This window comes from Clytia hemisphaerica, unplaced genomic scaffold, assembly GCF_902728285.1.
Source record: "Clytia hemisphaerica strain Z4C2 unplaced genomic scaffold, Clytia hemisphaerica genome assembly, whole genome shotgun sequence".
Classification (NCBI taxonomy): Eukaryota; Metazoa; Cnidaria; class Hydrozoa; order Leptothecata; family Clytiidae; genus Clytia; species Clytia hemisphaerica.
Window position 1 is genome coordinate 1,360,540 of NW_027104328.1, and position 25,113 is coordinate 1,385,652.

The 25,113-nt window shown below is 35.7% G+C and overlaps 1 protein-coding gene across 1 annotated transcript; it reads left to right on the plus strand.

Moving 5' to 3' along the window:
• Positions 1-747: 747 nt before the first annotated feature.
• Positions 748-18,671, plus strand: LOC136817742 (uncharacterized; the record flags this gene model as incomplete). The annotated part of the gene is given in 4 exon segments (XM_067074056.1): positions 748-922; positions 14,557-14,677; positions 18,150-18,268; positions 18,586-18,671. Coding segments are annotated over 4 exon segments (501 nt in total), but the record flags the coding sequence as incomplete, so codon positions are not given.
• Positions 18,672-25,113: the final 6,442 nt, after the last annotated feature.

The window sequence follows — 25,113 nt, forward strand, 5'->3', positions numbered from 1 at the left end:
TTCGGGCGTTCACTTGTTGGGCTCGCTGGTTATACCAATCGTACTAGACGTCTTACCGTGTACATGCTGCCAACCGATATCCCCCCTGTGTATGACCTATCAATGGTGAATAGGCGCTGTGTTTCCTGCAAAATTCCTTCGTCAAGGAAAGAGGCTACTGATGCTGCTTGTGTCTTACAATGGGGGCGTCTGAAGGATCTTAAATAGCAAACCAAAACATTTGCTTGACGAGTTGCAGCCCATGCAAATTACCAAGCTTTGTTAGTCAACCATGAATTTATCAAATGAATCAAATCCTATACTTCCAGATCCGGGAGTGAGCAGGAACTCTGCCAACAACATAACCAATGATCGTGACACATATCGATCGAATGAGGAAGTATCCACAAACCGTATTATACGGGGGACATATCTGATGACGGCCTAATGTTGGAGGCATTCTTACGTTGTAAGAAACCAATTAACGTTGGCACTCTCAATGTCAATACTTTACGTGACGAGAACAGATCACGTGAACTAGTTCACTGTGCCAGTAAATACAACATTGGCATTCTCGGAATCCAAGAAGATCGATTTATTCATGATGACCCTATCGAGATGAAATGCATTGAACCTCAACATTACCTAAAAACATCCTCAGGATGAAGAAAAGAAGCCCAAGCCTCTCAAGGAGGAGTCGGCTTGCTTCTAAATCACAAATCGAAAAAAACACTCTTGAAGACCACGAACGTCAGTAATAGAATCATAATGGCCGTATTTGATGGAAACCCGAAAACTACAGTGTTAGCTATCTATTCTCCAACTAACGCTGCTGACGTAAATGAAGTCGAAAACTTCTGCAATGACCTGAGCAACACCCTACAAAACATTCCTAAACACAACATTCTCCTATGTCTAGGGAATTTCAACGCCAGATTAGACAGTAATAATGGATTATTTACCTTTTTTTTAATTTTTTTTTTAAATATGATTTGAAAAACTACATTACACTTACAAACATATACTACTTACAAAAACAAACACAGTAAAAATAAATAGCTCCTCTCCCGCAAGGCACTAAGTGATATGGCCAAGGGTACTAAGCTATTGAATAGAAGAAAAAACTTAAAGGGAAAACCATCACTAAAAGGATAAACACAAATATTAAAAAATATTAGAGCTGTGTAAGGAGATCATTAAGCTAAAATACGGCACCACTAAACCTCTCAGAGTCAAGAATAAATTCAATGGCAAGATTAATTATTGAGTTGTTTAGGTTGAAAGGTAATTCTGGATCACCGTACAACATAAGGTTGAAGAGCTTAAAAGGGCTTAGTGGAGAAATATTTATGTCTAGGTACTGAAGTTTGTTGAACAAAAGATGTCTTGCCTGAGAGTAAATAGAGAAGTGCAAAAGAAAGTGTTTAGAGTTTTCGATAGAATTTGTCCTACACGCACAAAAAGGATCTAAGGTATCACGACACGTCTAAATTTATGCTCATTGAGGTGACTAAATCCTACTCGAAGACGGTTGAGAAGGACCACACCCTGGTTGTCACGAGCTTCAAAAACAGGAGAACGTTTGGGCCTTAGAAACTCGAAGAATGCTTTTTTTGAAGGTAGATACGGAAGGCCTATCTCTTATACGACCACCCAGAATATTCCACTGTGATATGCAGTAAGAATAAAAAGAATTTCGGAAACGCTCAGTTCGAATATTAAGTTGATAAATAGGATTTCTTGTTCTTAGATTATCTGGTGCCGCAAGTCTTGCTGGTAAGTAGTTACGTAAATAAGAGGGGGCTAAATTGTTCAAAATTTTGTAAAATTTTGTCGAAGAAGATCATTCTTCTACTAAATCGACGATCAGCAAGACTCTCGAGACCAAGTTGAGAATAAAGTTTTTCTTGAGACGTTCCAACGAAAGCAGCCTGTTATAGCACGGCAGGCATTATATTGAATAGATTCAAGCTTACGCACAAAAGTCAAATTTCCAGGATGGTCGTATATGATATCCCCGTAGTCTAAGTGAGGTCTAATGTAAGATTTATATAAAGTAAGCAGAGATTTTCCTGTTACATGTTTGCGAAGTCTGCTAATGAGGCCAATACCTTTATTGGCCTTTTTTATTTTTTCGTCTAAATGATGACTGAATGAGAGTTTGGAATCCAAAGTAAGACCTAGATGCTTCTGACTTTGACTAATTCTTATGTCAGTATTATTGAAAGATAAAACAGGAGGATTAGCAGGAAAGAGCCTTTTGGAAAAGTAAACTTCCACAGCTTGTTTTGCGGGATCAGGATTAAAAGACATCTTCCATTGACGAGCCCACTCATTTATTCTTGCAAGATCTCTGTTTAATTCCTCACTGCTCAAAAGTTGGTCAATCACTAATGAAAATAAAGTTGTGTCATCAGCGAAGATTATAGGCTTGGTTTCGAGATTGTAGGGAAGGTCGTTGATATAGATTAGAAAAAAACAAAGGACCAAGTATTGAGCCTTGAGGAACTCCTGCCTTGATTTGTTTCCACTCAGAGGTCTTCCCATTCAAAACAACCCTCTGATACCTACCTGACAGGAAATTTCTCAAAAGGGAAAGCAATGGACCAGATACTCCGTAAGACTGGAGTCTATAAATTAAACCCTCATGCCAGACTCGATCAAATGCCTATCAAGGAGAGATATCAAGGAACACTCCTCTCGTCTCCAAAGGTGGATCAGTTTCAAACCCTGTAAAGATGTCATGCATTATGGACAACAACTGAGAGACACAAGATATTTACTTTTTATGACGCAACCAACAGAAATGGATACTACCTTGCAGACTTCCTATTATAAAAGAATTTACTTCCTGCTAAAACTATGTTCCAAAAGCGAGCAGCTAAACTATGGACGTTCAGAGATAGAGCATCAGGGCTCAAACGGCAAATTGATTATATCGTTGTCAAAAAAAAATAGAAAAACTGTTCAAAATGCTGAGGCATACAACTCCTTCAACACTGAAAGACCATAGAATAGTCTGTGCTATAGTTTCACTCAGCCTGAGAACGTCCAAAACACAACTAAAAATAAAATATGACTGGAAACAATTCTCTTCGGATGCGGACCTTCAGCAAAGGTACACAATTTCAGTCAGAAACAATAATATCAACCACTGGCTGGCGACAGTAACAGTGATAGATTTATAAAGTTTGTTGATGTGAACAAACAGTCAATTTAACAGTCAAGAGTATTTGCCAAGGAAAAAGAAAACTAGAATTTTGTCCATCTCAGCCAATTCAACGGTAATAGCCGCACGTGATCAAGCTGATGGCGCTAAATCCAAATATGAATCCTCCCAATCAAATCGAGACAAAAAAGCTTGGAATCAAGCATTACAGAATCTCTATCGTACATACCAAGAAATTGGAAACCACGATCTATTGGAAAAGATAGATAAGCTTGAAACACTCACGATAATTGTTAATGGGGTTGCTGGATCCAGCCCAGAAGAGCAAGTTCGTACATGGTTCATTCATTTGCAGAACGTTCTAGGCAAACAGCCTGATGTTGAAGATCGAGACGAACAAATTGATGTAGTCTTCAATGAGCCCCCCCCCCAGCGGTTGGCGTGATGGCGTGATGGAGGGTTTTTCGTGGCGTGATGGCGTGAAATTTTGAAAAAAACGGCGTGATGGCGTGAAAATGAAGTGCCGGCGTGATCGTGAAATCGAGTTTTTTTAGGCGTGATGGCGTGAAATTTGCATTTCAGCGTGATCGTGAAAATTATATTTATTGGTTGAATCGTATTTCTATGTCCATTTTAGCCAATTTAGAGGGTTTAAATTTCAAAATTTTCTTGCTCGGCCCAAACTATGGTGGGGCCTCCTATAAATTAGATTTCATTTTAAAACATAAAAGAAACGGTGCAAACAGTTCTATTCATCTGCCATTTATCCTTGTAACTTCCGATTGTTTTTAGCAGTTGCCTAGCTAGCAAAATAAAGTTCGAATCATAAACGTCAAAAAGACGGGGGTAAAACGTTCGAAATCACGTCAGAAATGGCGCGCGGGTCATATTTAACGATTTAACCCACTGTAATATCACTTTTTTAGGTGTTTATAATCACTTTTAATTATGAAATGTATATATCGCAACACCAATTTGGTGCGATGAGAGGGTCGAAAATTGAAAATTTTTCCCGTCAGCGCAAACCATGGTTGCGCTTCCTCCGTAACTAACATTTCCCTCTCTTTCTTAGATGCTTATTCTTAGATGCATCCAAGACTTCAGGTCCTTTATTTCAGGAAAATATACATTTGTAGCAAAGCAATAAACAGAAAAAAACAACAGGTTTATTATGAGGTGTAATTTTAAGCAGATTGATCAAAGGAATCCTGTGATGTTTAAACCATATTTTGGAAAAAAGAGAGTAAATGAGGTCGATTTTAGCCATACTAAATTGAAAATTTCTCCTGTCGGCACAAACCATGGTTGCGCCTCCTCGTTCCCCTTTTGAAAATTATTCACGCTAATTCACAATTAATGCCCCCCTCAAGTTGCTTGTACTTTTAAAAGATTTCCATTATTTTTACATGAATTATTTTTCAAATTGAATTGAAATGGATCCTAAAATAGCACTTTGAACCCTTCAAAATTCAAAAATTTTCTCCGTTACCCAACGGGGCTTTGTTAATTTACTCAAACCGGTGCCCTTTGATGTGACCAGTTAGTTGTCCAACAATTTTTAATATGCATAAGTTAAGATTACGTCATTTTTCCTAACGAAAACATCCGAAAAAACTGGAATTTACCCCTGTGTATTACTAAAAATAGAGGTCAAATTTCTTCCAGATTTTTCGGGTGTTTCCGATAGGAAAAATGATATAATCTTGACTTACTTACGCGTTTGAGAATGCCGATGAAAAACTGATTGACGACTAAACACACAGTTTATATAACAAAAATTATGAGCATGAAAATTAAATTTTCTTGGCGTAATGGCGTGAAATCGAAAAAAATCGGCGTGATCGTGAAAATCAAATTTTTCTGGCGTGATGGCGTGAAATCGAAAAAAAATTGGCGTGATGGCGTGAATTTTGGGTCCGCTGGGGGGGGGGGCCTCTTCAATGAGGTCGAAATCGACGACGAGGAATTCACAATAAAAGAGTATGAAAACTCCAAAAAAAAAGCTTAAAATTGGAAAAACTACAGGTCCTGACGACATCCCCCGAGAGACATATAAATTCTGCGGCTTTGACAAAATTTGCCTGGGTTTCTGCAACTCTTCACTATTAGACCTGGACAAACCCACCTCTAGTCGTATATGAACATTATTCCTGTTCCCAAATCTGGTGATCTCTCAAAGCCTGATAATTTACAGAGGAATAAGTCTTTTTTGCATTATCGCAAAGATTTTCAATAGACTAATCCTCAATTTTATTCATAAGACAATCGACCTCAAACTACGTTTAAACCAAAATGGTTTTCGCTCTGGGAGAACTTCAGTTGTACAAATACTAACTCTCCGGCGAATTATTGAAGGGGTGAAAGACTTTCATCGACTTTACAAAAGCCTTTGACTCAATACATCGAAGTAAAATGCTGAGGATTCTCCGTACTTACGGAATACCACCAAGCTTGCTGGGTGCAATCGACGTAATGTATCGTGATACGGACGCCAAAGTAATCTCCACGATTCCTAAAAAATCCAGGAATACACCCTTCAATCGTCCTGACTGATCTAGACTTCGCTGGTGATATAGCGTTACTATCAGATGATATTACGAAGGAACAAAAGATGTTGTCTGCAATGGAAGGAGAGTGTCCCTTGCATATAACATCGATAGTCCTACACCACTCCACACATCCAACGGCACCAACCTTACGTGGGTAGACAATTTCAAATACCTCGGGTCCTGGGTAAACTCTACTGACAAAGATGTCAGTGTCAGAAAAGGCCTTGCCTGGAAACCACTTAATGGTATGAGCAAGATATGGAAATCTAACCTGAACACCTCTATAAAAGTGAAACTTTTCATAGCAACTGTCGAGTCTGTATTATTAAACGGTTGTGAAAGTTTGACATTAACAGCAACCCAAGAAAAGACCTTACACCAGGATGTCGAGGGTTGTCAAAAATTTGCACTGGAGTGATCGAATACCTAACATAGAGTTTTACGGGAAATTCCATCTTTAAGCGATAGAATTGCATCAAGACGACTCCAATTAGCTGGTCATTGTTTTCGTCATCCTGAGCTCAGCACACATCATTTTATTCTTTGGGAACCGAATCATGGTCATCGCAAACAAGGAAGACCAAAACAAACGTTCATCGATACCCTCAGAAGAGATACAGGGACATAAAGATCCGTTTGGCGAAGAACACTGGTTGCCCGGCTACGGCCGACCAGGTAAGGTAGGTAAGAAAACAATCGATGTACAAGCTTTGTCTGCAAAGGACAGCTGTCATGGTGGCTTCTTGTACTTTTACTCGCCGAAAATTTTAAAATAACTAAATTACTTTAACGTATACATGTATTGAAATTGTTGTGACAAAAAAACATCAGACAAGAAGAATTAAACAAAAGGCCTAAAATGATACTGAATTTTAAGTTGGCAATATCTTTCTAACAATTTTCTGATAAGAGCCAGAATTGACATATATTAGACTTGAGTGTCTTGGCTTCACATTGGTATGAAAATCGTTTGGAGGCCCGTGGTGGATCAGTAGTTTCATTAAGGTTAAAGGTTGAAAATTTCTGATTTCAACATTTAATTTTTCATACATACGAAGTTGAAACGTCAAAACGACACATAATTAGCAATTATTGTAATGCGTTTGCCTCTCTAAGGAAAACTTTAATTTTCATTATGGAATTGAAAGACCGTGTTTTGATGAAAAAGTGATTAAAATGCTACGAAAAAGAATAGGGTAGGAGCAGCCTTTAAAACCAAAGATTTTATTAAGGAAGCATAAACAAAGGATGCGCACAATGGACAAAAAGTTTTGCGATTGCAAACACGAATGAACTGAGGAAAAAATTAGAAACAGTGCAAACAGTGTTGTTGATGTGTAGGACCATGAAGGTAATAAAGATATAGATGGAGAGAAAACGTCTCGGTAATGATCTAAATGGTCGTTGAAATCTTTTATAAATCTATTCAAAGCGGCTTTTCTTTGATGTGCCATCATTGGAGGCAAAAAACATCAATTTATAATTATATAAGAACAAAAAGAGACTGTTTGATTGATTTTGAAAAACTTAATTTTGCCGAAAATCCTTGTTAAAATGCGATTCGAAATAGTTTCAACTGATGTAAGACTAAAATAGTATATTAATTTCATAAGGACACATTCTTTTGTTAACATTGAGAGTTGCATCATATTATCATTGAAAGTTTCTTATCTTAAAATCTTCACGTCTAAGTGGGCAGCGGTTTTCATACTCTGACAAAATGATCGATAGGTTCCTAATCGGAACACGTTTGCATTGAGTGCAACCATTACAACAAATATGTTTAAAGATTTTAAGTAATGTATGGGTTAGATTGGATATCAATATCAATAAATCGCATGCAAAATCGGAACTCTCAATAAAAAATCAACCAATCAACCTTAAGCAAAATCAATTAACATGTCATAATAGATCTTGTGACCTACAAAGAACTGTAGTAAACCAGTGTATTCATCCATTATAAATCTCTTTGTTTAACTTTGATGGATTTAATTAAGGAAACCTTCCAGTGTAAACGCGCCCATAATGTCATTATTGCGGACATAGCTAGAGCATAAGAAATCAATGAAAACTCAGCTTATTGTTTATCCAGTTTATATAATAAATTCATGGGTATATCATGAAATTCCATTTGTTTCATTTTATTAATTTAAGGTGGCGGCAACGAAGCTAGCATGGTTTGCTGAAAAAAATACAAAGAAAGTGGACGTCCAGTCGTTTATACCGGGTGGTCAAAAAAATAAAATGAAGACTTTCCAGTGCTTTTCTATAGTGTGCGCGCGATAACAAAACACAAGGCCTTTTTCCGTTTATCTACGAAAATCTTTTTTACGTCAATTCTTGGACAAATTGAAAATATACTGGGTGCGCCAAAAAAATATACAGGTTTGTCGAGCTATAATGAGCTTCAGGATTTAAAGTTGTTGTTCATTCTTTTTTAATCGTATAGAGGATGCTCTAACTTGAATTGCTATATGAGAAAACCATTTCTAGTTGCTCAAAGAATTTGGGTCGGCAGTTGAGTTTGTTGGAAATGTTCATGACGTGCAAATAAGATAGAGAAACTGTTGGCAAAATATAAATAACAAAAAGAAGAATGAAACAAACAATAAAATTGTGTTTTTGTCATTTTGTCTTAGCGTTTATTGAATGATTTTTAGAAATTTCGACATTAAAAAAGGAAGTTTTTAAAAAATAATTTTCGAACCTAATGTTTTGATATCTCAAAATGGGCTTTTCCAGAAAAAAACCGTATACCCCCTGTTGAGGAGGTCCATTTCCGTTCCAATGGTGTAAGGTTTGATATGTGGCGAAATTCCATAGGGAGATACAAAAATCTGCCAAAAATAACTGGAATTCCATGGGGGTAGCCTTTTAAATCCTACTAAAATTCATAATTCCAGAGGGGTTTAAACCTGAAATTGCCTGGAATTCTAGGGGGTTACAGCATTTCCAGCTACAAAATGATGGACCTCCGCAATAGGGTTACAAGGTATAGGGTTTTTTTCTGGAAAAGCCCAATTCAAATAAGAGCATTTTCTTTACGATAAAAAAAGAATGAACAAAAAAAATTGAATCCTGAAGCTCACAATATACACCCGGTATAGATGTCATCTAAATTTCAGAACTTTTTTCTAGATTTTTTTTCAGAAAATGAGGCAGAATGCTAGCAACCCTGACCTATAAAATTGGAGCTGTTTATAAAAAAGTGTAAGTATTTGCTGTGCATCAACCAACGTAACATATTATACCACGCAACTTTTATCTTCAATAGTGCAATGGCATGGCTTGGAACACTACAACTTGGTAATCCCCGCAACACTGACAGGACAATAGTAAATGCAGATGTTGCAGGCGTGTTGACTGGTACCTCAGTGGCGCTCCTGATCGATTCAGGAGCCACGTCTATTTCTGATTTGGGTGAACAGTTGTTATTCGATACGCAGCTGGATCATTTCTTTTGCAAATACAATTATTTTCATAACAGGAAAATAGCTTTGTTCCCTTTGATTTTCTCACTTTCGGAGTTAGGTACGTAAAATCTTACAACTAATATTCAAAATTTTGTCGAACCAATGGTATTAGAATTCATACTAAAAATTTCAATGCTAATTTTTCAAAGGTCCCATACATGTTAGCGAGTTTCTGATGTCACAACGAGAACGGTGACGGCAACGCTAAAGTTAAAGTTGACGTTGCCGCTGCCGTTTTTGTTTTTATCAACTCCGAAATTATTTCTCACGACGCCCCCTAAATAATGTAAACAAACATTTTTTTCTTTTCATGATTCGAAAATTCGAATTCGATTACTTTGTGTGCGTGAAAATACTTTTCTATGACTTGTTTTGTGAGGAGAATAATAAGAATGAAGAAAAAAGAATTACAGGAGAAATAGACATTTCAAAAATATATTTTTTTCCTTACGAAATCATTTCTATAAATACAGTGAGATTTATAAGAATGAAGAAATGCAATCTTGTTTTTGCAGTTCCTTCCATGTTTTCGAATAGCCAGACTTCTTGTTGTATAAATGCTTTGGCATATGTAATATAAACACTTTGATAAGGCTTTACCAATAAAAAATGAGAAGAAAGAAACGTGCGACATTGGTTTAATAACTCAATAAACTTTTCTTTAACTATAAAGGAAAGAAATTTACCTTTGGGTGATGTTTACAATAGCACGTCCAATAGCCATGTTTTATCAAAATATTTCACCATTGTGGAACAACGTTAAAATAACCATTTTGCCGTCGGTCGCGCAGGCAGAACGTTGGTTTCGTGTTTCTTCGGAGTCTTGCGCATGCGCACAAGTATCAAAACAACATTTTAGCGTCGCCATTGCCGTTCTCGTCGTGACATCGGAAACTCACTAATGGAGCCATAATAAAGTATCGAAAGTCTGTCTCAACATAATCTGCAGCGGAAACAAAAAAGGCTGTAAAATTAGTAAATAGCGGTTTTTTGCTCTTTGAAAAATACCAAAAACACTCAAAACGAAGATGAAAAATGACAAAGAAGAAATCAGCTTCCTGTATAATTGGCCAAGCATTGTGTTTTAAATCAAAATATCTTCTATCTTCGGACCTTATCACTGTGAAAAAAATGAAAATATATTCATCATTAATTTTTTAGAAGTGTATTTCTCAGGTCTATTGACCTCTATGAAACAATCTTACATCTTTACAATTTATAGATCTTATCTTTCCATTCGTTTGTCAATTCTAGTTTGAATTTCCCTACGGACGGTGCATTTACAACATTGGTTGCCAAACTGTTCCAAGTACCAATGCTCCTATAGTAAAGTGAATTCGTTTGGTATCCTCTAATGCCGTCTTCAGCGAAATTCCTCTTTAATTCGAGATTGTGCTTACGTTGAGGTCGATTTCGAAGAACGAGTTTCTGACATAGGGAAGATTTATCATAGACATTAAGATGTTTATATACTTCCACCATGTCCCCGATTTTACGCCGGATCTTGAGGCTGGGTAGGTTCATGACTTGTAAACGTTCTTCGTATGAATGGTTTCTGTAACCACCGACAAGTCTTGTGGCCCTACGTTGGACACTTCCAATTTCATCAGAGTGTTTGATCAGTCGTGGAGACCAAACAGCTTGCGCGTACTCAAGGTGATGTCTCACAAATGCAATGAAAAGTGTGCGGAGCATCTCGGGAGAAAGGAAGTCGAAGCTTCTGTTAATCAATCCAACGATCGAGTTAGCCTTCTTGATCTTGGCGTAGATGTGTTCTTCGAAATTCAATTCACTATCAATAATCACTCCAAGATCCTTCTCTTGATCAACATGTTCTAGGACAGAGCCAGCGATCTCGTAAGGATGTGCATGTTGAATGTTCCAGAATTTCCCTAGTGTCAACACGTGACACTTGTCAGGATGGAATTTCAACAACCAGTCACCAGACCACTTTTCCATTGCCTCGATATCGTGCTGAAGTCTAATTGCATCTTTAGCGTTATTTATTTCTTCAACAAGCTTTGTGTCATCGGCAAAGAGAAACATTTCTGAGTTGGTAACTTCAGCTAGATCATTGATGTAAATAACGAAAATAAGTGGACCTAAGACACTTCCTTGTGGTACACCACTTTGCACCTGGCATTTCTTAGATAACTTTCCATTGACCTTCACATATTGGTAACGATCGGACAAAAATGCTTTCATCCAACCAAGTACCCTTCTTCTGATACCATACGCTTCGAGTTTTCTTAGTAATCTGCGATGCGGAACGGTGTCAAATGCCTTTGCGAAGTCGAAATAGATTACGTCAACAACCTTATCATTGGATATCGAGTCTGCACATTTGTCATTTGTGTCACTGTCGATCGCTTACCCATGAACCCATGTTGTTTGGTTGATAGCAATTTCTCATTCGTGAGGTGTTCCATTATTTGTTTCTTTAGGATTCTTTCCATTACTCTACACGCAACTGATGTTAAACTAACGGGCCTGTAATTTTCTGCAAGATTCTTTTTTCCTTTATTGTAGATCGGGGACACATGTGCAGTCTTCCAATCATCAGGTAGTTTACTTTCTACGAAGGACTTGGCCATTATAGTATGTAAAGGACCGGCTATGTAAAAGGCCAGCTTTTTCAGCATGACTGGGTGAATCTCATCAGGTCCTAGCGATTTATTAGATTCAAATCTTTCAGTTCCTTTTTGATCATGTCGATTGTTAGATCGAATGCTACATCTGTGTCTGTTCGTGATGGAAACTCAGCTAGTGATCCAGCAGGTTCATTCGTAAAAACACTGCAAAACTGATACTGTAGGATGTCAGCTTTATCCTCATCAGTAAAACGAAGTGATGATTTATCATTTGGATCAAAGAGAAGAGGGGAAATTCCCGTTTTGGTCTTCATTGAGTTCCGGATATGCTTCCAAAACTTCTTAGGGCTTCTTTTTGCTTGACTACAAATTCGTTCTTCTAGTCTTCTTCTTTCTCGTCTGATCTTTCCTGTAACCTTGTTTCTCGCAGTAGCGTAAATAGCTCTATTTCTCTGTTCCGAAGTTGTACCTATTGATCTTATCCATTTGCGATGAAGGCGACGTTTTTCTTTTAAGCTTTGTTGAATATCTTGATCGATTGCAAAACTTCCCTTTTTTCCGTAGGCATGTTTCCCCTTCGTACGAGGAACGTACCGATTCCTAAGCTCGAATAATTTATCTCGCAACATCTTCCAGCAATCATAGGTTTTTTCGTTTGTTAGTTTGTTCGTCTTTCTTCTTTGTTACGTCTTTTTTTTGTGTTTGATTTATTGCCGATCTTTGGCGTTTATCTTCTTTACACCGAATCCGTTTTTTTGCAAAACCCCGCACTCTCCAGACTCCATCTTTTTCGGTTTGATTTCGTGCCTTAGCATCTTCTGCCGCCTCTTTGTACTTTTTTCTTTGAGCTGGAGTTAGATCTTCGCAAATGCTCATCCCCTTATAGGCATCAATTCCTTTTAGAGCTGGGAGATTTCCAAAAACATTCATTTTCTCTTCCTCACTGTTCAGAGTAACAATGAGGGGACGCTTTTTCCCGTCTACTGATTTGCCAATTCTTGAGATATACTTGATGTTAATTTTGACGTGGAGCTTTTCGATGAGTGTTTTCACCCATGCTTCGTCTTTTTTGGTAGTATCCTCTGTCGTTGGATCCTCAACACCATGGATGATGATGTTCTTTGATCTTCTGATCTTACCCCTTTCTTCTGCTGCCTCCTCCTCGTGGACCTCTTTAACGGCGGTCTTGATATTGTCATTAGGCACTTGGACATTGGCAGAGGTGGCTGCAGCATACGATTTTTTACATTCCTCTTTCAATGATGTTAAGATTTCCGTTCGGAAGGTTTCTAGTTTCTTTTCCAGTTTACTCTCTACATATTCGACAGTATGAAACGCCGGTCACTAGACAATTTCTTCTCTAGATTAGTGAGTTCTTTTTTTTGAGATTCAATAATCTCGAGAAGGTGTTGTTCATTAGACTTCAATTTCTTAATTGTCTTTTCATTTTCTTTGATCGTCTCATTTAATTTTGCAAGCTCGGCGGCCGTTCGCAGGGATGGTTGAGGTCCAGGTTGAGGGGAGAGGACCAAAAGATCTTTATTTACTTTCACACAATTTTGACACACGTATTTGCATGCATTCGCAGTTCTTCTCCCGTCTTTACAGACTGCAATCATGTAGGGTGGTAGCCTTGTACAAATGTAGTGCACTAGTCGATTACACTTCGAGCAGGTTAAACTTTCTTCGTTTTGGTCGTCAGCACAGGATGAAGGACTGCAAAGCGGATTTGGAGTATTTCTATTCCTCGTGGACGTCATGATGGATGGTTATGGTGATGTTTAAGTTGAATTGGTTGATGTTTTTGATGAATTTGAGAGGGTCTAGTAGCGATTTTTCATGATTTTTCAGAAAAACTCAGATTTTGTTGAATTTGACTGTCGCTAATTAAGTCACAACATACAGCTTAAAACATTTGTCTGGTTGACTATAAGCAAAGCTATTTTTGTCGTATTTTGATTTTGATTTTTAAAGTCAATGAGTGGTGAACTTTGGACTACTTTATTTACGACATTTACTTCCGCGAATTTAACGAAAACATCATTTTCGTTTTAACATATATAATATATATTCACGAATCAAGTCATAAAAATGAAAATTTTCACATAAAAAATATAGTTTAAAGTGACAAATAGTTCTTGAATTAATTGTATTGAAACTTTTGTTTTTTGTCTTTTCAACTTTTTCGCGAGCATGAACTTTTGCGAAGAGGGTTGAAATTAACTAAAATTACGAACATTTCTGCTCGCGAATGTTTGTACGCCTGAAGTATATCTTTCGATTGAAAAAATCGTCTAATTTTTCCAAATTTTTTCTTTAAAATAATGTTCCACTCTTTAATATATTTTCATCAAGTACAAAATAGCACTATTTATTCTATCAAAAGCTATTGCCTTGTTGGTTCTACTGCAAATTATTTTGAGACAAACTATACTAGAAAAGCCATAACAACACACTGGAATATCAATCCCCATCGTGTTTTGTAATTATTCCATTATTTTTACCCCCACTGGCTGATAAAATCCCACCAGGTCTATGAGAAGAGGGTGTCTTTTTGATATCGCAGGATGACTCAATTTCGTCAATGAAATCGAAATATCTAAAGAGATAAAGTGGAAGTAAATCACTATTCTTAGCTATTAATACTGAAAAAAAAATTAAATACCGAAAAATTCTTAATATAGGATCTTGAGTATAGTGTTTCGTTTGATGTTTGATATCTAAGCAATTTTTGAAATGACATCATTTTTGAGCATCAGTTCGGGCAGTCTCAAATAACTTTTCTTATACCGTAGGTTACCCTAAAGCATTTGCTGATTTTGCATGTAGCATTGTTGGTGATCTAAAGAATGGTCGTGTTGTTCAAATTGAGAATGCTAAGATTGACAAATATCTAACAGGCGAATTCGGTAGACTGTAAGTATAAAGGAATTTTGGCGGGGATTTCATTTCGCGGATGGCAGAAAAAAGACTTTTCAGAGGAAATTTGGATATTGCGTAAATCCTATCAAATAGGCAAAGCTTGAATTTTTGATGAATTCGTCAAAATTTTCAACTGTCTAGATATTTTCGTACCAAAGTAAATGTAGGCGAAACAAACTTAATACGTTGCGCCCTATAGTATCTTTTTTCATGGTGACGATAGATTCTAAAAATCGATTATCCAATGTTAAAAGATCGTGTTTAAGGCAAGAAAATTAAAGTTGTTCTGACCTGTGACCATTGAATTCCCAATTAAGTCTCATTATCTTTTTTCATGGTGACGATAGATTCTAAAAATCGATTATCCAATGTTAAAAGATCGTGTTTAAGGCAAGAAAATTAAAGTTGTTCTAACCTGTGACCATTGAATTCCCAATTAAGTCCCAAAGGGGCTAGCAGTATAATGATGTCATATGCATAGAAAAAAATACAAACTAGCGACCAACTCTGACAATCTGTAATTCAAAAAAGGTCAATGTACACTGAGAAAAAAAAAACAGGACTAAAAAATAACAGTAGTACAGAGAATAAAGGATAAAAGGAATGCATAAGACACAAAAGGAAGTGATAAACTGAAGACCGAAGTCTGAGTTCAGGTGCGGTATAAGCATCCTCTGCCACTTTAGAGTCAAGAAATCTTACTCAAGCAACGAAAAAAAAAGAAACTTTAAAATTAGCTCTGGATTTAGAATGACGTAATAGATATTAGATCAGATATTAGATTAGATATTAGTTTTCAAGCGAAAGATATTATTTATATATTTATTCAATATAAAGTTATGATACAAAGTTAATAAGTGATTAGCCCGGGGTCCACTTAAAGCTTTTTTTATAGACTGGATGGCGCGATTAAGTGGCCCGGTAGTATATGGTAATATGCTTTTGCTTAGGCGGACTGTAAAACAGTCCGCCAGATTTTAGTTGTTTGTTGTTGCAATATTTTTATTTGAGAATAAGGGATTGCAAATTTGTTAATCGTGTTTGTTTCTCATTTTTGATTATATCTTTCAACTCCAAGTAGTTTTATTGTTATTTGGATTTTTAATATTTTTTTTCAAAATGGCGACTTTGCCAAATGCTCCTAGTCTACTTCACTGGACTCAGCGTCATAAGAAATTATCAAAAAGCAAAGTTCAGCTAAAAGTAGACTCTAGTCTAATAAGTGATTGACGTCTGAAAACGCTGCGTGTACGTCATTTAAGGGCCAAAATGACGTCATCAACACACGATTCACAGTATTTTAAGTTTTGATCCGTTTTAAGTTATAAATTTTAGATTTTTGGAATTTGTCTGGGATTTGGGATATTTGGAATAAAATTACGAGATTCTTTTGAGCAGCGGAAAGATAGCCTCGGCCCCTTAACATAACTGGTGTGCTTGGGGCGTCTATAAAGAATCCCTTTCGCTTTGCAAACACGAGACTCGTTCTCCGTGCGTAACTTCTTTTACCATTGATCTGGCATTTGTGTGAAAACCACACGGGTCACGTGTATTGGATAAGAAATAAGTGGATTCATTTCCCATCTCAGGGTTTCAAATCTAGCCCCTTTTCAGCTTTGAAATAAATGGCTGTGACGCCACATTTTATTGATTTTGTTATAACAATGAAAAGTGATTTCGAACAAATTGATTACTTGATTTTTTGCCCAGCTTTTTTTAGCATATCGATCAGTGTTTATGTCCGTTTTTTGAAGAAGCAGCGCTTTGTCAAGTTATTCATTTCGACTTGTTACACAATCAATTCAAATTATCATTGCGAAAAAAACATTTGACTATTGCTATATCGCCGTCATCTTCATGCAGCTTCGACTTCTTGTTTGTTTATGGGGTTTATCTCTGTATGAACGTGTATTATATGAAACGGGGCTACTTCAGTAAAAATAAAATCTTTAATTGTTAATTTGTGGATTAAGTTTTCAAACGCAGGTAATTCTATGCACATTTTCGAAAAGTTAGGCCATCTGAAAAGATGTCCTGAAAGCTCTCGAGCAATAGTCCAGCAGTCGAATTGCATTCACTTTTTTCAAAAAAATTGAGATATAAATCAGTGAATTTGCTGACAGTCAAATTATACAATCTGTCTTCTGTCTTAGTACTTAGAAATTCAGATTGATTCATTTTTCGATCCAAACAGTACAGTAGAACAATGATTGAATATGGACAAAAGTGATTGTTGTTGGTGGTTGAATTGGCAACAAAATTCCACTGTAACTAAATTAATTCAACAATCGTCATTCAACATACTCTACTCCCAACAAGAATGCTTAAAGATCCTGTGTTATTATGGTACTTCGACAGTGAGTACAAATATTTTTTTCTTTGTGTACTTTTATAAGACTTGGTTTTATTAATCTTTTATGTTTTAACCTGTGTTCTTGTTGATACTTAGGCGGTCATCGAAAAAATGCTCTGTTCGCGTGGCAACTGGTGTTAAAAATGCATGCGGGCGGACGGGCAGTCAAAACAATTCCCAGGTTTTTTTAAATCACGTCAGTAATTCAGGGGCGGGTGGTGTCACGAGCAAAACAATTTTTCAATGACCATCGGAGCAATTGAGAAAAAAGCTATACTTTGAAAGAACAAATTGGTTTTCCCGGATTTTTTTCCGCATCTCTGCAAATCAGCAGAAAATATCAAGTCCTGAATGTACGCTATTTCCTGTTAATACCTGCTTCCTGCTCATCAATATTGCCTCGTTACTGATACTATTACCATGTTACGTTCTATCATCTTCCATCCTTTACACGACGCTGTTAGTTACAGCTTCTAGATTAATGATAAATCCATTTAATGTAAACAATTTTGGATCACGATATCCTTTGTCAAACCGTTGGAAAAACTCCTAAGTACGTTGTTACCTGTCAATTCTTGGTTCCGGCTCGTTATGTTTCTGGCTCATAGCATTTCTTATGCTACAGCATTTCTTATGCTGTTTGGTTCTACTATGTTTCATTTATATTTCAAATTGGTTGAAATAAATATACTTGCATGTCTTTTGACTGGTTTAGTATCTATGTAACTGTCTGTAATTGATTCTACCTGGACACTTTTCCTAATGAATGTTTTAAGATTCGTATTTTATTCTTTGTAAAAAGTAATTCACATTTTTAGAAAAAAAATAGGTTTCATTTATGTTAGCTTATTCATTGATATCTGAAAGAAAATGCTGTTGAGAAGAATCATTCTAACTATTCCAGATCATTTCCAAACTTTTGTTATAATTATAAAGCATTAAAAAGCCTTAATTAGCATTAATTATTTTTTAACAAGCATTTGTACTAGCGGGTGGCAGTTAGTGAAAGCTATGGCTAGTATAATCATGTGCCTTTTGATTCAGTCTTTCCCATTCGAATCAAATTCATTTTCCTCCAAATAAATAAATTCTAAATCATTAAATTGTCTTCAGGGAACAGTTTGCTCCAGCTGCATATCGATGGTGGATGAACATAAAATATAATGAAACTGCCATGAAATACAAATTTCTTTCCGAAGGAACTTATTCACCTTATCGTAAATGGTGCTCAGGTAACAACTGTTTTAATAGTTACCCTCTTAGCTCCCATTTTGTTTCCACTGGCTAAGTCTGTATTACCCCCAGTTGAAGCGTTCAACAAGATGAAGCAAGAAAAATCAATATGATTTGTACGTGTTCCAGCTTTCAATTGTTTTCTGATGAAGATTATTTCGAATGATACTGCGCCTATTTAACTATTGACCAAAGAAGATTGGCTTTAGATTGGGGTCACTCTCATAGCTTTTATATAATCTTATTATAGTCTCCTCTTTTTTCTCATTTCCCATTTCCTGCTTCGTCTCATGAAATATAGCATTGCTGTTTTTAGGACAACCAGACGCTGGAGAAATTCCAGCTGCGGATCGATGTGTCATACAAACTAACGCAGGATGCTGGGAAGTATATGACTGCAATGTTGCAGCGACGAATATTGATGGTTTTACTGTTGGGCCTCAAATAGTATGCGAGATTGATATCCGCGAGTCGGGACCAACCAAACATGAATTATTCACTTTGATTCAAGTTTTAAGAGCAAACGTCAATGAAATCACTAAAGATTGTAAACGATGCAAAGGTGTTGAATAGAATTATGAAACTTTACTTTCCTAGCCGGAACAAAACGTCAAGTCAAAGTTCATCTAACGTCAACGTGACATAACATATTTTTCCGACTGGATTGAATATCGACATTGCCGGATATTGACAAAAATAGACTGACCTTGATTTAACAAAAACGATATTTTGATTATGTTTACCTGAAACTTTATTTATATTGCACGAACGTATTTTGTAAATGTTATTCTAATTTAGTTTTGATTTATGTTTAGTGTCTTCTTGCTTTACACTTCATATTCTTGACACGACACATTTTTTATAAGAACAAGCTAGAACAGGTTAAAATGGTTAAAATCTTCAAAATAAGTTAAAAAGAAATCAAGGCTTCGAGGACTCTAAATCACCCGATATCTTAGGAAAATGGGGAAATAGACAAAAATACTCACACAGTGGTGAAAGTAAGAACATGTAGTCCTTTACTTACTATGTGTGAGTTCGATATCCGTGAGTCAAACCCAACCAAACATGAATTATTCACTTTAATTCAAGTTTTAAGAGCAAATGTCAATGAAATCACGAAAGATTGTAAACGATGCAAAGGTGTTGATCATATTATTAAATGATAAGTGGGATACATAACTGCATCAGGACTCTTTTTGATACCTCAGTTTCCAAAAAAAGTGGACGGACCATTTTATAATATTTTTTGTTATTGGCGATCCAAAAAATATCTGTAATCTGATCAGTTAAAAAGAGTACAATTTATCTTATATTTTAAATGAAGCAATCTAATGTCACTTTGCTACAAAAGTGCCCTGCGCTTTTTTCCAACACAAAAAGTGCATTTTTTTGGTCATCGATTAACACATAAACCAGTTATCAGATATTTCCTCGCACAATATGGAAATATATCCTCGTTCCGGATTTTCCGTATATATATTGTATGGACAACCTCGGAACTCGTAAAATATTTCTCATATTGTACTCGCAACTGTCCGATAACTATTACTTATCGTAAATTTAACTTATTTTATACTTCATATAACTTTTATCTTTTTGTAATTTTGAATAGTATAAAGCGAGACCAATTTAATTTGTTGTTCTACGGGCCTGACCGACCCTATTTTTGCTAAAATCAAAAAAATAATAATAGCGAATTTCCACTAAAATATATTTTACACACTAGTTATTTGTAAGAATTAAACTTGAATAAAGCTGAAAATTAATTCAAGAAATTGAAAATTCATAAAAAGCATTCCATACACTAAAATTTTATTATGATCTTCATTGAAGATAAAAAAATAGTGAATTTTTGATCCAGATACTTTTTGGAAAATTTTCTTGGTACCTTACCAACCCTGATAAATGAAAAATTTATTCTTATTTTGCCGACCGACCGACCGACCCATATTTTTCTAACAATCTGTCCGTAGAACAACAAATTAAATTGGTCTCGCCTAACATAAACATTGCTTGCTTTTGAGAGAAAAATAAATGACTGAGACTAATACCACGTTTGAAAGATAATTATGAGCGACTTGATATAAGCTATGTAGAATTGTCTAAAATTTGAAAATTTTTCTCCTTGGTAAAAAACTGATTTATATATGTATTCAGATATTTTATATTTTTTATGACCATTTTTAACAATTTACCACCCGTGAATTTTTTCGAAGGATTGTAACTTTTGATTAAAGGAATACCTTCCCCCCCTCAAGAGGAATGTTTAAAAAACGAACTGCTATTTTTTTGAAACAGAATTCATATTGATACTTTCTCTACAGTGATAGGGAAATGAAATAACCATGGAGATAAATATAGATGGAGATACCACTCCTACTTCTATTGTATTGTATCGTTGATAGCAAACTGTTGCTTTGTTGCTTTGGGAAAAAGCCATTAATTTTTGCTTTCGCTCATGGGAATACTTGAGTCGAAGAGAATTTGAATAAAATCACGCGACATTTTTAATTTGTTCATTGTGTGATGACAGTTTTGTTTATAAAACATAAGAAAACCTTGCAAGAATAAGCACAGAACATCGAATTTAAAATGTTCGCTGCTCAGGGAATCCTGGGCAATTTTTGTCAATTTTTACATATTTACTAATGCCAATCTTTCAACTACCAAAATTTTGAGGCAGCTGCTATTTTAGATCTAAAGATATTTATAGCAAAGAACCTTCCACAAACAACGAAGAATTCGCAAAATTTGAAGAAGTTTACCTCTCGAAAGTTTCCCGATAAAATAAAAACTTCTTTTAAAACTATAAAGAAATTATTACTCGAAAATAATTTGCATTTTACCTAAAAATACGAGGTTTCGTTGGACAGAATAGCTTTACTTTAGTTCTTATAATCCATATCTTGACTGATTTTTGCTATCAAGGATTGGTAATCAAAGGAGGCCGATTTGAAAGAAATTTCTAAAGAGTTTTTTGACTTCTCTGGCTATTACAGAAAAGTTGTTACTCCATCTATTTTTTATTACCTCTATGAAATAACATAGGCCTTTTCATAAATCATTTTGAGTGCAACGACTGCCTTATTTTGAAACCATTACCAGGGTAATCAAATCCCTTGAGAAGTCAAGTGTTACTTCTCGTTCTGAATTTTCTGTATATTTTCCTCGCCTAAAGGCTCGGAAAATATTGTACGGAAGAATCTTGGAACTCGTAAAATATTTCTCATATTGTACTCGCAACTGTCCGATAACTATTACCTATCAATCAAATAACAAAAATATCGAGATAATTCGTTTACCCGTGGGACATTCAGAGCTTAACCAATCGAGCTTATTTGGGCACAAATCAAATGCCAAGTGGCCAGGGAAAACGCAACGTTCAAAATCACCGAGGTGAAGAATCTAGTAGAAAAAGCCACAAACGATGTTTCTGCAAACAATTGGAAAAAATCAGAGAATCATATAAAAAAAGTTGAAAAAGAGTTTTGGTTAAAGGACTTAGGTGAAGATGAAGTGTCAAACGACCGCTTCATTTTTTCATTATATCGCTTGATGAGTGCAATGACAAGTCGGATTCCTCAGATGATGAAGATGAAAATGAGAATTAGATTGCCTTTCAGAACTTTAAGTATTGTGTTTGTTTTTTGGTAGAAAATCTCTGTATTACCATCTTTTCACTTGACCTATTGAAAATACTCGTGTTTATTTGTATTTTTTACGACATACCCTACTGTTGTTAAATATATTCATTATTGAAAAGTCTTAATTACCTATTATGTACAACTCCTTTTATTGTAAACGATAGATAAATGTTTCTAAATCTCATGAGAAATACATATGTTAATTATCTTACACTATCAGAAATTTACTTACCCCCGGATTTTTCAAAGAAACAGAAAAATTTACTTTGAGGTGAAAACCTAGCTTCCTTTCGTGTCTAATATCTTTCGACTGAATTGTTTTTTTTCGAGAAAAAAAAATTCACAGCTGACATGGGCAAAGATTGAAGTTTCTCAACTCCAAAAATGGTGGTTATATCATTGCTAGATAAAAAGCTGGTTTTTTTCTTTTTCGTTTTTCCTTTTCGTGTTTGAAAATTTTATACGCATAATATTCCACTCTGGATTACCTTTTCAAAAAGTATAAAATCGCTATCTAATTCGAAATCTATCAAAAGTAAAACGCAATTGAAAGTTTACTGCCAGCTAATTGGAAATGTACTTTAAATTTTCTGATAATGAGTATATATACTATCATTACGCAAGGATTGAACTAAAAGCCAAGTAAACTTCACAAATAAAAGACCTTTTTTGCAGAAAAGAGTTTGTAGCCGGTAGAGCTTGACGGTCTCGAATACACGTCTTTTTTATAAGAACAAACTATATAAGAACATAAGACTTCGATGGCCAAAAAGTTAGGCAAGTTAAGAGAATCTTTAGGCTTGAGGCTCAAAAAGTTAAGAGCATCCGAAGGCTTCAAAATTTTTGGATGTTCTTATAAAAAACATGTAACTTTACCAAGGACTTTTTACTTTTTATGGCTGTAAATTCATATACTCCCATATATATTTCCCGCCTTTACTATCCTTTAACAGATAATAGTCTAATGATGATAATAATAATACTTTGGGACACATTAATCTTGTGACAATTAGCCTATTTCATAAGATTCGTGTTTTTAGTACAGGGTGTCCCGAAAAGTATCGTGTCGCAACACAACTATGAGTAGAAAGTTTTAATAAGTGTCTGCACAAAATTTTATTTTGAGCTCATCAAGTCTCAAACTTTCTTGACTCCTCTGAAATATTAAGTCATTCACAATCTGGCTTCCGGAGCAATTATTCTACTGATACTGCAGTAATATACGTTTCTGATTTTATCCTTGAGGAGCTTGGAAAAGGAAAATATGTGGGTGTGGTTCTTGTTGATTTGAAAAAGGCGTTTCATACTGTTGATCACAAGATACTCTTCAAAAAGCTATCTTCAACGTGGTGTCCATTCCTTGCAATACACAATCGTGTTCTCTTCTTCAATGGTCTAATTGCCCGCAATACCATAGCTTGGTTATTTCTTAAAAAGTCAAATTTATCCGATAACTTTTGACGCAATTCTAACAAGTCAATTGGAGACTCCCGGTAAACTCTTTCTTTGAAAAAAAGTCTCAAGGAGTGAGGTCAGGTGATTTGATCAGGCCATTCTGGTTTGCAATATAAGGCAACAATCTGATTTCCCGACACAATTCTTGCCCTATGACGTGATGCACCATCTTGGAACGACCAAATTTCTTGGGGGAAATAACTACATTAGCCAAAATATTAAAATTGTAATCTAGGATTGATTCAGGGACAAAAAATTGATTTATCATTGACATTATCATAAAAGATATGGACCTAATATTCTCTTTTCACCATACAGAGCTGCCTAGACTGCTAATTTTCCCTTGAATTTGCCTCTTCATAGTTCATAGGCTGGAAGTTAACCATTTGGGGCGTAATATACCATGTTGTGTATGTTTACCGTGCCGCACCGACAATGCAACTTTCTCAAGAAAAGAAGGAACTCTTTTACAGCCAACTTTTGAAAGTGATATAAAGCAACAGTGATGACCATCTCATTACCCTCGGTGAGAAAGCATGGTGTAGGTCGGATGAATTCCAATGGTCTAATGCTTCTAGACTTTTGCACTGAGAATGATCTCTCTGTTATGGGGTCAATGTTTCAGATAAAAAACTCTCTCAAAACCACACGGAAACATCACAGGTCGAAACAATGGCACCAACTTGATCATGTTCTTGCAAATCAACTTGTACGCCAAAACATCGATGTAGTCAAGGTCAATCTCTCAGTTGACTGCACACTGCTTACTTGTAAATGTTCGTTTTAGGTGAAGCTCAAAAAGAAAGGTAAAAAACTACCATCTATCAAAGTTACACGTGGAATGATTGAACAACTACATCAATATTTCGACCAACATCTGACCAACCTGTCTCAAAGATGGGATGATCTCAAGGAGTACCTACAAAAAGCTTCCAAATTTGCATTTGGAAAGAAACGAAAGCAGAGGAATGACTGGTTCGATGAGAATGATGTCGAAAGAAAATCGTTTTTATTTTCAACAAAATTTTGAACTCCTGAAATCCTTTCCCAGGGTTTAGTTTCATTACTTTTGATACATAGGCTAATTTTTTTGGTCCTTGAAGATGACTCCCATTTTCATTATAACCCCCAGATAGTAAGTTTGGTTTTATGGCTTTAAATCTAGTGATAGTAAAATGTTGGTATTTTTTCAATTGGATTAATCATTACAGCCAATTTTAGAAAAATTTTGTAGCAAACAATATTCTAAAGAGCATTTTGCTATTTTGAAAAAGAATTAATCTTTTCAATTTTTAACCCCCAATGTAGGTGAAAAGATTCGGTTGTTGAGAGCGGAATTTCAGTATTCATCAGAAATTGTTGTTCTCTGAGTGAGATTCATACTTTAGAAATATACTCTAATAAAAATTTAACACAGATATTAATTTTATCGTGTTAAAAATGAGGAAAAGTAAAAGAGAGGACGAAAAGAAAGAGACGAGAAAGCTGTTTTTATTTCAATAGGTTGAATATTTTGTGTTGAAATATTCGAATGGGGTAACAATACCCCTGAATGGGGTAACAATACCCCTGCTTCACAGCCACGGTGGAACAGTTTCCAACAGCGGGGAAAAAGATTTCTACTTAAGTTCCAATGGGGATATAAATTCTATTGTTCCAAACTCAGGCAAATTTTCTGATTGGGCTTGGGACCCACCGGGTCTGGGACACGTCGACAAGTTCAAAATGTCAACATTAATCAT